The 13,195-nt window shown below is 45.3% G+C and overlaps 1 protein-coding gene and 1 long non-coding RNA gene across 3 annotated transcripts in view; one reads left to right on the top strand and one right to left on the bottom strand.

The window, feature by feature from the left end:
* LOC138300134 (uncharacterized) overlaps nucleotides 1–13,195 on the bottom strand; it is a 350,814-nt gene that overhangs the window by 105,292 nt on the left and 232,327 nt on the right. The gene's annotated exons all lie outside the window — the stretch shown is intronic.
* The window catches only part of LOC138300133 (von Willebrand factor A domain-containing protein 5A-like), a 56,879-nt gene that overhangs the window by 26,531 nt on the left and 17,153 nt on the right, over nucleotides 1–13,195 (top strand). Inside the window, exon 3 of the mRNA XM_069239067.1 lies at nucleotides 11,196–11,282. Coding sequence (XP_069095168.1) covers nucleotides 11,196–11,282 — 87 coding nt within the window. The remainder of the gene's footprint in view (nucleotides 1–11,195; nucleotides 11,283–13,195) is intronic.

Raw genomic sequence — 13,195 nt, 5'->3', positions numbered from 1 at the left:
TTGCTTAGACACTGTAGGGGCATAGTGCTCATGCACATATGCCCTCACCTGTGGTATAGTGCACCCTGCCTTAGGGCTGTAAGGCCTACTAGAGGGGTGACTTACCTATGCCACAGGCAGTGGGAGGTTGGCATGGCACCCTGAGGGGAGTGCCATGTCGACTTAGTCATTTTCTCCCCATCAGCACACACAAGCTGGCAAGCAGTGTGTCTGTGCTGAGTGAGGGGTCCCTAGGGTGGCATAAGACATGCTGCAGCCCTTAGAGACCTTCCCTGGCATCAGGGCCCTTGGTACCAGGGTTGTGCCAATTGTGGAAACAATGGTACATTTTAGGTGAAAGAACACTGGTGCTGGGGCCTGGTTAGCAGGGTCCCAGCACACTTCTCAGTCAAGTCAGCATCAGTATCAGGCAAAAAGTGGGGGGTAACTGCAACAGGGAGCCATTTCTTTACACAAGCCCCCCCCCCCCAGCACACAGGCCAGGAGACTCAGCCAAAGCTGGGAGAGTCTTCCTAGTCTGTCAGGCGAGGAAGAGTAGAGGAAATAGGCTGGTTTGTTGCAGGGCCTACTCTGCCTTACATCCTCCTGTTCAGGTCATTCCCTCTGGGGAACTGACCCACTTCCACAGTGATAGGACCTAGTCTGAACTGCCTCTTGTCTGTGCTTTTTATGTCTTCACCCATTCTCTCTATTTTGGGGTTAGAGGTATCCACCTCTGCTAATCTTATCTTAGCCAGGGTCACCCCTAGCTTAACCAAAGAGGTTACCCAGAGCTGGAGTAACCCCACCATGACCAACAGGGTCAGGGGGCCTAACTTGCTATTTGGCATGGGGTCAGACCACCATGCCAAGGATAGTGCAGCCATAAAGGCTAACACCCAGCAGAGGCCACTGACAGCTATCAGTGCCCAGAACCACACCGTTAGCTCTTCACCTACAAGGGAAGGGGCTAAGTTACAGGCTTCTTTGGGTTCAGGGTGCCTGTCTGCTGTATTAGAGTGGGGGGTTACCACATCTTGTAGTAAACACCCTTCTTCCACTCTTTCTTCTGTTAGCTGAGGAGCCACCCACTCAGGCTTAACAGTTGCCTGACTAGCCAGGACTTCTTGTGGGTCAGGTTGGACTTTATCAGAGCCACTTTTGGAGTTCTCCCCTACTGGAGCAGAATCTCCTTGGCTTGCTGGAACCTTGGCTAAAGGTTGTCCACCTTTCCTACTCTGTTTCCTTTTCTTTTTCTTCTGGGGCCTACTTGCATTTACTGCAGAGGCAGGCACTCCAGAATCCTTGGGAGAGGACTGGCACTGGACCAGTTCCTCTCTTGGGCTCTGACTAACCTCTGGGTAGTCATTTCCAAGGAGACAATCAAGGGGGAGGTCTGTACTGACTACCACCCTTCTCCAGCTAAAAGTCCCACCCACTTCTATGGGCACAAAAGCCACAGGCCTATCAGTGACCCTGTCTGGGCTAACTCTTACTCTGGCCATCTCACCTGGGATGTACTGGTTTGAGAACACCAGCCTGTCATGCACAATAGTGTGACTGGCACAAGTGTCTCTCAGGGCAGTGGCTGGGATTCCATTCACCAGTAGGTGGTGAAAGTGTCTACTTCCCTCTGGAATCTCCAACTCACCTGTTGGGCCCTTTTTCCAGTTGAAGGCTATGAAGACCTCCTCATCTGAGGAGTCATCCCCAATGGCTACACTGGTCACCCCTGGGATTTTGCTAGGGGGTTTGTTTTTGGGAGAAGAAGTGTCCTTGGTGTGGTGCCCTGTCTGTTTACAGTTATGGCACCATGCCTTAGTGGCATCCCAGCTCTTACCCTGGTACCCACCTTTGTTTTGGGTTGTGTCTCTGGGCCCACCCACCTGGTCTGGTTTTTGGGGGCCTACAGGGGACTCTTTTTCTTTGTTTCTAGTGTCACCCACTTTCTCCTGGGGAGGCTTTGTAACCCCTTTCTTTTGGTCACCCCCAGTGGAAGTTTTGGTTACCCTAGTCTTGACCCAGTGGTCTGCCTTCCTTCCCAATTCTTGGGGAGAAATTGGACCTAGGTCTACCAGATACTGATGCAACTTTTCATTGAAGCAGTTACTTAAAATGTGTTCTTTCATAAACAAATTATAAAGCCCAACATAGTCATACACTTCATTTCCAGTTACCCAACCATCCAGTGTTTTCATTGAGTAGTCAACATAATCAACCCAGGTCTGGCTCGAGGATTTTTTAGCCCCCTTGAATCTAATTCTATACTCCTCAGTGGAGAATCCAAAGCCCTCAATCAGGGTACCCTTCATGAGGTCATAAGATTCTGCATCTTTTTTAGAGAGTGTGAGGAGTCTATCCCTACACTTTCCTGTGAACATTTCCCAAAGGAGAGCACCCCAGTGAGATTTGTTCACTTTTCTGGTTTCACAAGCCCTCTCAAAAGCTGTGAACCATTTGGTGATGTCATCACCATCTTCATATTTAGTTACAATCCCTTTGGGGATTTTCAACATGTCAGGAGAATCTCTGACCCTATTTATGTTGCTGCCACCATTGATGGGTCCTAGGCCCATCTCTTGTCTTTCCCTTTCTATGGCTAGGATCTGTCTTTCCAAAGCCAATCTTTTGGCCATCCTGGCTAACTGGATGTCCTCTTCACTGGAGTTATCCTCAGTGATTTCAGAGTTGTTGGTCCCTCCTGTGAGGGAACCAGCATCTCTGACTATTATTTGTGGAGTCAGGGCTTGAGAAGCCCTGTTCTCCCTGGATAGGACTGGTGGGGGGGAATCACCCTCCAAGTCACTATCATCATCCTCTGTGTTGCCATCCTCAGAGGGGTTGGCTCTTTCAAACTCTGCCAACAGCTCCTGGAGCTGTAGTTTGGAAGGTCTGGAGCCCATTGCTATTTTCTTTAGTTTACAGAGTGACCTTAGCTCTCATCTGTAGATGGAGGTAAGGTGTGGTGTCGAGTTCCACCACATTCACATCTGTATTAGACATTATGCTTCTAAAAGTTGGAATACTTTTTAAGAAACTAAAACTAGTTCTAGAATCTAATTCAAACTTTTACCAAACTTTTAAACTGTAAAAGAAAATGCTAACAGGGACTAACACAAGGCCCTAGCAGGACTTTTAAGAATTTAGAAAACTTTTCAAATTGCAAAAATCAATTTCTAATGACAATTTTGGAATTTGTCGTGTGATCAGGTATTGGCTGAGTAGTCCAGCAAATGCAAAGTCTTGTACCCCACCGCTGATCCACCAATGTAGGAAGTTGGCTCTGTATGTGCTACTTCAAAGTAAGGAATAGCATGCACAGAGTCCAAGGGTTCCCCTTAGAGGTAAAATAGTGGTAAAAAGAGATAATACTAATGCTCTATTTTGTGGTAGTGTGGTCGAGCAGTAGGCTTATCCAAGGAGTAGTGTTAAGCATTTGTTGTACATACCCATAGACAATAAATGAGGTACACACACTCAGAGACAAATCCAGCCAATAGGTTTTGTATAGAAAAATATCTTTTCTTAGTTTATTTTAAGAACCACAGGTTCAAATTTAACATGTAATATCTTGTTTGAAAGGTATTGCAGGTAAGTACATTAGGAACTTTGAATCATTTCAATTGCATGTATACTTTTCAAGTTATTCACAAATAGCTATTTTAAAAGTGGACACAGTGCAATTTTCACAGTTCCTGGGGGAGGTAAGTTTTTGTTAGTTTTACCAGGTAAGTAAGACACTCACAGGGTTCAGTTCTTGGTCCAAGGTAGCCCACCGTTGGGGGTTCAGAGCAACCCCAAAGTTACCACACCAGCAGCTCAGGGCCGGTCAGGTGCAGAGTTCAAAGTGGTGCCCAAAACGCATAGGCTTCAATGGAGAGAAGGGGGTGCCCCGGTTCCAGTCTGCCAGCAGGTAAGTACCTGCGTCTTCGGAGGGCAGACCAGGGGGGTTTTGTAGGGCACCGGGGGGGACACAAGCCCACACAGAAATTTCACCCTCAGCGGCGCGGGGGCGGCCGGGTGCAGTGTTAGAACAAGCGTCGGGTTCGCAATGGAAGTCAATGAGAGATCAAGGGATCTCTTCAGCGCTGCAGGCAGGCAAGGGGGGGCTTCCTCGGGGAAACCTCCACTTGGGCAAGGGAGAGGGACTCCTGGGGGTCACTTCTGCAGTGGAAGTCCGGTCCTTCAGGTCCTGGGGGCTGCGGGTGCAGGGTCTTTTCCAGGCGTCGGGACTTAGGTTTCAGAGAGTCGCGGTCAGGGGAAGCCTCGGGATTCCCTCTGCAGGCGGCGCTGTGGGGGCTCAGGGGGGACAGGTTTTGGTACTCACAGTCGTAGAGTAGTCCGGGGGTCCTCCCTGAGGTGTTGGTTCTCCACCAGCCGAGTCGGGGTCGCCGGGTGCAGTGTTGCAAGTCTCACGCTTCTTGCGGGGAGATTGCAGGGTTCTTTAAAGCTGCTCCTTTGGATAAAGTTGCAGTCTTTTTGGAGCAGGTCCGCTGTCCTCGGGAGTTTCTTGTCGTTGTCGAAGCAGGGCAGTCCTCAGAGGATTCAGAGGTCGCTGGTCCCTTTGGAAGGCGTCGCTGGAGCAGAGTTCGTTGGAAAGCAGGAGACAGGCCGGTGAGTTTCTGGAGCCAAGGCAGTTGTTGTCTTCTGGTCTTCCTCTGCAGGGGTTTTCAGCTAGGCAGTCCTTCTTCTTCTTCTTGTTGCAGGAATCTAAATTCTTAGGTTCAGGGAAGCCCTTAAATACTAAATTTAAGGGCGTGTTTAGGTCTGGGGGGTTAGTAGCCAATGGCTACTAGCCCTGAGGGTGGGTACACCCTCTTTGTGCCTCCTCCCAAGGGGAGGGGGTCACATTCCTATCCCTATTGGGGGAATCCTCCTTCTTCAAGATGGAGGATTTCTAAAAGTCAGAGGCACCTCAGCTCAGGACACCTTAGGGGCTGTCCTGACTGGCCAGTGACTCCTCCTTGTTTTTCTCATTATCTCTCCTGGACTTGCCGCCAAAAGTGGGGGCTGGGTCCAGGAGGCGGGCATCTCCACTAGCTGGAGTGCCCTGGGGCATTGTAACACGAAGCTTGAGCCTTTGAAGCTCACTGCTAGGTGTTACAGTTCCTGCAGGGGGGAGGTGTGAAGCACCTCCACCCAGAGCAGGCTTTGTTTCTGTCCTCAGAGAGCACAAAGGCTCTCACCTCATGAGGTCAGACACTCGTCTCTCAGCAGCAGGCTGGCACAGACCAGTCAGTCCTGCACTGAACAATTGGGTAAAATACAGGGGGTATCTCTAAGATGCCCTCTGTGTGCATTTTTTAATAAATCCAACACTGGCATCAGTGTGGGTTTATTATTCTGAGAAGTTTGATACTAAACTTCCCAGTATTCAGTGTAGCCATTATGGAGCTGTGGAGTTCGTTTTTGACAGACTCCCAGCCCATATACTCTTATGGCTACCCTGCACTTACAATGTCTAAGGTTTTGCTTAGACACTGTAGGGGCATAGTGCTCATGCACATATGCCCTCACCTGTGGTATAGTGCACCCTGCCTTAGGGCTGTAAGGCCTACTAGAGGGGTGACTTACCTATGCCACAGGCAGTGGGAGGTTGGCATGGCACCCTGAGGGGAGTGCCATGTCGACTTAGTCATTTTCTCCCCATCAGCACACACAAGCTGGCAAGCAGTGTGTCTGTGCTGAGTGAGGGGTCCCTAGGGTGGCATAAGACATGCTGCAGCCCTTAGAGACCTTCCCTGGCATCAGGGCCCTTGGTACCAGGGTTGTGCCAATTGTGGAAACAATGGTACATTTTAGGTGAAAGAACACTGGTGCTGGGGCCTGGTTAGCAGGGTCCCAGCACACTTCTCAGTCAAGTCAGCATCAGTATCAGGCAAAAAGTGGGGGGTAACTGCAACAGGGAGCCATTTCTTTACACCTGGGTACTGAGCCCCCTCCGCTCCCCCAGGGCAGGCTTCCTCTCTCCCGAGGAGCTCAACCTCGAGGGACAGCAGTTTGCTTTTGCTTTGACAGCTCCTGCCAAGCGAGTTCAAACTGTAAGTCAGCTTCCAGTGAGTGGGAGCAGGAAAACTGCTCTCGCTCGCTGGTAGTGGACTTTTCATCTGTTTTCAGTCAAGTGGGGGCCCAGAAAAAGGGAGATCCCATAATGGGGTTTCTCCATTAATTTTGTCCATGGGAAAATTAGACACAGCTACAGCCCAAACATCTGAATGGATTTACACCACTTTTGGCAAAAAGCTAGAGGTTTGCCCAGAAAAGCATGCTTTTTGTGATTTGGTGTTAATCCGTTCAGTAGTTTTTGAGTAATTAAGCATCAAATCTTTGTATATTTGACACCGTGGGGGATTGAGGAGCCAACACGTCTACTGACCAGATCTGAGTAACTGACGCACCATCAACAAGGATTTGCCAGCAGACATCTTAGAACTCAGGACTCAGCCCCCTGGGCTTGGTGTAAATTGTCCCAGAAGGACCCCCGCCAGGCCCAAAACATTATTTTTTTAATGCAATTTGCTGCACGTTTGCAGTAAAAATATTTTTAAAAGTTCAGACTTTATTTTTATGATATACTATATTAAATTCCTATATTTGTGTATTCCATTATACCTAAATGCCATGCAGCAAATTTCCTCTGCATAGAATTTCATAGTGGACAGTTGGGGTTGCCCACAGGGCTTAGTCTGCAGACAGGCCCTGTGCCCAGCCTTCCATGCGGCCAACCCCCACTGAGCATGCTACGTATGTAGTGCACATATATATTCATACATATTACAAATTAGGCATTAGTGACTATAACTATGTTTAATGTCACCTTTTGATGGAGTTGCAGGAAATTTGATATCACATTAGTCGGTTAAGTTAAGTTGCAGTACATTACGTTTTTTTACAGATCCACTTAAGGGGAAGTGAAATTGAATGGGTGGGATCAAAACAATTTATATATACACTTTAATTCTCATAGGACTTTTTAGTCATTGCTTCAACAAATTCTGGTTAACAGCATTATGCCAATTTGGCATGATTATAGAACCTCGCCAGAATAGATCTTTTTTGTCCTTTGATATAAATCTTCTAATTAGTTTCTGAGATATGTGTTACAAAAAAGGTTTTGGTCAGACTTCATAGGGTTAAACTTGTAGATATCTTGATGGTTTTATTTATTGGCCCTGATTCACAAACTGTGGTTTTAAAAAAAATCAACATATGCTTGGTTGATGAACAACTTTAATTAATGTTTCCCACCATCTTGCTTTCAGACATTTGAGATGAATTTGCAGATACTGCAAAATGTAAAAAAAAAGAAAATTATGAGCACAGGGGTATAGTGAGCATTATTGGACAGAGAGAAAGTACAATTCCCAGACGCATAGAAAATAAGTTTTTGTGTGAGGAAAAATGTTTTTCAGTCTGAATTTTTCAACTGCAAACCCGACATGACTGCCCAAGTCAACACCAAAACTGCCTCATCCTCCACGCCCTGAAAATGCTGAGGAAGATTTTCAAGTGGCTCTCTAGTAACACCCACTAAACTATCACTCACACTTTTGTCACTAAACAATTTTGACTCCAGTAATACCCTCAGGAGGTTTAAGATCATTCAGAACCCAGCAGCCAGAATCACTCTCAACTACCCACACTGCACACGCATCTCACCTCAAGGAGCTTCACAGGCTCCCTATACATAAATGAGCACACTTCAAACTTCTGACCCACTTCTTCAAGGCCCTACAAAACACGGGCCCTCCATGCCATAACAAGCTGATCTACTTTCACAAACCCTTCAAACACCTCTGCTCAGCTAGACACCTGCCGGCACACATCCCCTGCATATGGAAAATTAGTCAAGCTTTCTCCTACATCGCTCCCAAACCGTGAAGCATTCTGACGCTTCACACCCTAGTCTCACCCTCACTTCTTGAGTTACATAGGAAATTAAAGACCTGGCTCATCCAATAGCCCTCCAACCAGCCTATGCGAGCCTAGACTCACACCTGCTCACTAGGATAATAGCACGCTTTACAAATAAACGTAGGATAACATTAATGACACAAAAAACCAACATGCTATGGTACTCCATCATGAAACTTTCCTGTAAAACCTTTTCTCTCCTCTGTCTTGTTCTTCCTTTCTCTCTTTCAGAAATGATGACCTGCACACTACCCTGTCTAACAGTAACATCCGGTCCAAGATGCACAAAGCTCAGATCAGAGTAACATACTTTCCAAGACTATTTGTTGTTAGATAAACCTGTAGCTTTGTGACCTCTTCCTGTTTCCCTCATGCTCTCTTTCACATAGACCAAATTATCTTCATATTTTCCAGTGTTCCTTTCGTGAGACTCTGGCCCTTCCTCGCATGTGGTCGCATCCTCTGCCTAAACCACCCTCTCGCCCCATCATTTCACACAGTGCCATAGTAGATCGGTTACCGTTTGGTAACACAAAGAGTTTAGCATCTGTGATTAATGTAGTTTGTAATGTGATCACACACAATTAAAGTATCCGAACCCCCAAGGCAAATTTACTTCGAATGGAAACGCATTGCATTCTTTTCCACTCCTTAATTATTTATTCTACATGACCTTTGTTTTCTTTATGCTAAATCACAATAACACATCTCTCCTTCATACTGCTACTCTTCCTATACTATTCTATTCTATTCTATTTCCCACAGTTTAAACTGAGGTTGAGATCATGTAAATATACACTCAGTGAGCTGTGCAGACTGCCCTGTATCTGACACTCCAGTAAGCCTTACTCCAGCTACTTGCTTTAATACTCCATCATTATTTTAAGGTAACAGTGTGACTGTGCCAACATCCTGAAAGGGAACCCTTACCAGCCACTGCCTCCTTTTACCATTGTCTTCCCTGCAGCTCCAAAAGTACCAGAGATCCCATAGAAACTCCATAAAACGTTATTCACCCATTTTGCTTTGTTCTCTGCTTCTGTTCGCAAAAACAGAGCTTCCTCAGTTTCCTTCATCAGCCATGCCATGTTGGCCTTTGTGTGCCAGTTATCTGAGTGCAACACACATCTTTAGTAGTAGTGCAGTTTCCTCCATGGCAAGTAACTCATCAACAAATTTCCTAAAATGTTCAGTTCACCCACCAAACACTTCTCTCTAGTTCTTGTACATGTGCCTTCATTGATGATGGCATCTTCTGTTGTTGTGCTTACCCATCTCTTTTCCAGAGCTACTAGAAACCATAACATTGTTATCAGTGCACGATCATATAGACACACTTTCACCCATCTGCCCCATAGTCTCCTAGTCTCCTTCCAGTCTTTCAAATTAAGGAGGCAGGGGTCGATTGCACAGCTACACTACTTGGTTACACCTGCAGAGAACTCCATAGAAGGGTAATAAGCAGAAACATAGATAGAACACCAAGACGAGCACTATAGGGGATATCCTCGCATCCCAGGTCCCGACTGATAGAGTTTTTAACAGCTGCTGTAGTTTAAGCATGGTATTGTTGGTTGGTTATCCTCCTCATAACCAACACAAGAGAAACCATCAGTTTCTTGTTGGCAATTCTGTGTGTCCTGTGCCCGTTGCCTGCATAGCCAGAAGTTACCTGATCCAGGAAAGCTGGTGAAATGCCCTTCTAGCTCCTCCCACTCCAACATGGTCTATCAGAGTCAGAAACATTCCTACTTTGAAGTTGAGAACCTCGAGTTAGAGCATGGACATGCATACTCTCAGGGACATATTTACAAGATATGGATATGTAAATGTAGATACATATATGGATATGTAGATATGGAGTAAGGAAACGCAGCGCAAGTCTCCGTGTTGCCTTACTCTGCATCAAAGAGGTGTTCCCTGGTTGTTGCAGTTGGTGTTCCCATGCAACACCCATGGATTTTGACAAATTCACAAATTTACCAGGATTTGTAACCCTGGGAATGCGTCACAGTGCCTTTTTTTTCTCCCCTTTTTTTTTAAGTGGCACACATAGAAAGAGGAAAACACCTATTGTCATTGTTTTTGTGAACAAAAACAATCATCCCTGCAACACAGACACCCCTGCACCACGGTACAAGAGTGCCTGTGTTGGTGCATGGCAGCCCATTGTGCAACAGTGCAGGGGGAAAGCGCATGAATGTGCTGTATCTTTTGATGCAGGGCAGTGCAGCAAGAAGGTTGAGGAGCTGCCCTGTGCCAAACAGTTGTAATTATGGGCAGTAGTCTTTACAATTTCCCTTTCCAGTTTTATTTGTAGCCCAGTGTGTGTCCCTCCTAGAAATCACTTCTAGAGACCCCTAGTGGGTAGGTGGAGATGGGGGAGCTGTCAGTCACATATCTGCATAGAGGATCAACTGACCTTTTCACAACTACAATTCACAGACAAATACTTGAGAGCACACTCTAATGGAAAAATGCAAATCTGCAAAGCACAGAAGGCAGAGAGCTGCTGCCTAAAAAGCTAGAAGATTGAATATGGCAAACACGACGGGCAATTGGGCTGCGTTGCAGTCACCTCTTGGGATCAGGCTTAAGGCAGTCAGCCACATCACCTTTACCACTGTAGGCAGACAGGAGTGTGCAAATGTAATGACAGGCCCATTACTCAATTACCAGTAACTGTAATTACCAGTATGTCACAGACATTCACATGTTTAGATCACATTAGAAAAGTGTCAGGTCAGTTTTGCATGTGTAAGTGCAATAGAGCTGGGGCCGAGTCTGTCACTTACCAAACATCCTTGTACATCTAATTGACTCGTGGTGAAAATAAAGAAAACCTGGCGGTTCCACAGGGGATGAACTTGCGACTGTGAAGTCAGAAAGAAGTCTCTGCAGTGAATGTATTAGTCTAGCGAAGTGTGAGGCACCAGTCTCTGTTCAGTGCAATAGTAAACTAAATAAAAACTCTATCTATAATATGTTGTATTCGAGCGTTAAGGAAACAGGGTTGAATGGACGTCTTGTGGAATTAGTAGCTTCAATAACTGTGTGTAATATGTGTAGCTCTAGAGGCCAACTGATGATTTTTCAAGGCCTTGTCTTCATTAGCTACTGCCTTCGGGGTTTACTATTTGGTCGCTTTCCTTCCTAACTGATGTTCAGGAACCAGTACACCTACGAGTTGTACTGTGAGCAGTACTCGTTGTTCGGTTGGCAATTCCAGCAGTGTGCAGCAGTCACCCTGCTATTTATGTATCTGAATGTATAAAGTAACTCACTTCATTTATGTTTTGCAGTGGAGGCGTTCAAGCCGCAGATAGCAGTATGCTATTTTACAAAGCGCCACCCCGTCCCAATGGCGCCCCCTGGCATCCTTATACCAGGTAAGAAACCAGAATCTGTGGTCTGGAGAGACCATTATGGTGGTGTGAGATGAATGAGTGGAATCTGTGTTGTTGTTCTCGGAAATGGCTGCATCTCACTGAAATTCACACTCATTATCTGAGGAAATGTGAGTCTCCTTCAGTTTCTGCTATAATGTAGGTGGATTGCAATCAGAGTTCTTAATGTTTGTTTTTATGTGCCTTTTCCAGGGGTCTGCATTGTGTATTTACAGGTGTGTGCGTCTTAGTGTGTATATCAGTGTATGTGTGTCTGTCCTTAATATTTCTTATGTATGTTTTTTGCGCATCACACTTTTTAAGGTCTGGCTTGAAAGTACAGCTATTTCCAAGGGCTTTTGTCAATGCTCTTCCAGGTTATATGTCAGAATATCGAATGACATTAGAATACTGTCCCATTTGGCGTATATTTTCTATTATTTTCTCCAGTTGTCTGTTATTTTTGTAAATAATATTTAGGACACAATGTTTTTGTCAGATGATACTCAGAATTCGATATTCGGGTAGCATACAACTCTTCTATAAACTTTCACAATACATACAGTGGGCTTCAGAAAGGACCCATGCTCTTGTTACCTGATGCACCATTCCACCTCCTAGGAAGTGCTTCTATTACAATGCATGAGGGGTTATACGTTGCAAAGTGCAATCATCACACTTTATCGTATTCAGTCCTTTATCTTACATTTTGATTCAAAACAGAGATTATTTATTAAATGTGTTCCATATATTCCAAGAGTTGTTTTTGCTTTTACTGCGGTCATTCAGTAACTTTGCTGTTTCGATTACAACCGTTGACCTTCAGATGTCCACATTTGGTGTGCAGTGTTGGCACTTTCTGTCTTTCATTTTATGTGCCTAAATTAAGTGATGAGGCAAACTACAGATTGTGTGACATATTTCTATTATTATTACGGTTTTGAGGTAAGCTGAAACTCGTGCTGACAGTGTGCTCACTCAGTTCAGGTTTGTGTTTTACTGGTGCTTGCAGATGACTGGGTTTGTCCACCTAATTTTGCACTTTCACATATAAACATTTAATAAAAAATACTTTTTGATTTATTTAAAGTACCTCCCGTAATGCATACACATCCATAGCCTGACCTATTGAACCTATCAGTTTGGGGTTAGGGGAGCGGACGAGGTCAGAGGGGGGTCGGGCATGCCTGCATGTGTTTGTAATCTATGTTTGTACTTTTTCTCCAACACATACTGTGTTTGCATACGTATGCTTATTCCTGAGATTTCTGTGTTTTCATTTGTATGCACTTTTTGTTCCACATCTTCTCTCCTTGTACACATAAGAGAGATTTATGAAGGCTTGCATGCAGCATGCATGTGTGTAGTTGTGCACAGATGTAAAATGTGGACCTACCTATGAAGTACCAGATCACTGTACAAAAGGAAAGTGTCTGAAGAAGGGTCAGGCCTAGGACGTCACAAAGAGCACGGCGCAGTAGATGTAATTACCAGCGGATGTAGTGTTCCTTGAGGAGATGAATCGTCAATTCTTTCAGAAAATATCCGAGAGAAAGATATTGACAGATTTGTGATTTAGCGCCAAGTGTGTAATAAGAAAAGCCTGGTCTTCTCCATTTTGAATTTCTGTCACTCATCTTCTCAGTTATAATATATGTGAATTTCCCTGAACTCATCTGAATGTTTGCGTATCGCATAAGTGGCTCTGTGATGGATTGTGGCTCTCGTTTAGCGTTTAGTGCCAAATCTGTGGTTTTACCATGGATGTGGTGATTGCCACGGTTGAAATGTGCAGTATTACCTTAGATTTAACATTTATAAATGGGGAGGAACTGGCGAGAATCACATTACTTTCTCTCAAACCCCAATTTCACCTGACATCACTCTCATAGAAAAGTGACTAATGTTTTGTCTTT

The sequence above is a fragment of the Pleurodeles waltl genome, chromosome 6, assembly GCF_031143425.1.
Source record: "Pleurodeles waltl isolate 20211129_DDA chromosome 6, aPleWal1.hap1.20221129, whole genome shotgun sequence".
In the NCBI taxonomy this organism is placed as follows: domain Eukaryota; kingdom Metazoa; phylum Chordata; class Amphibia; order Caudata; family Salamandridae; genus Pleurodeles; species Pleurodeles waltl.
Note: the sequence above shows the minus strand (reverse complement) of the source record. Positions and strands in the feature narration are given on the sequence as shown.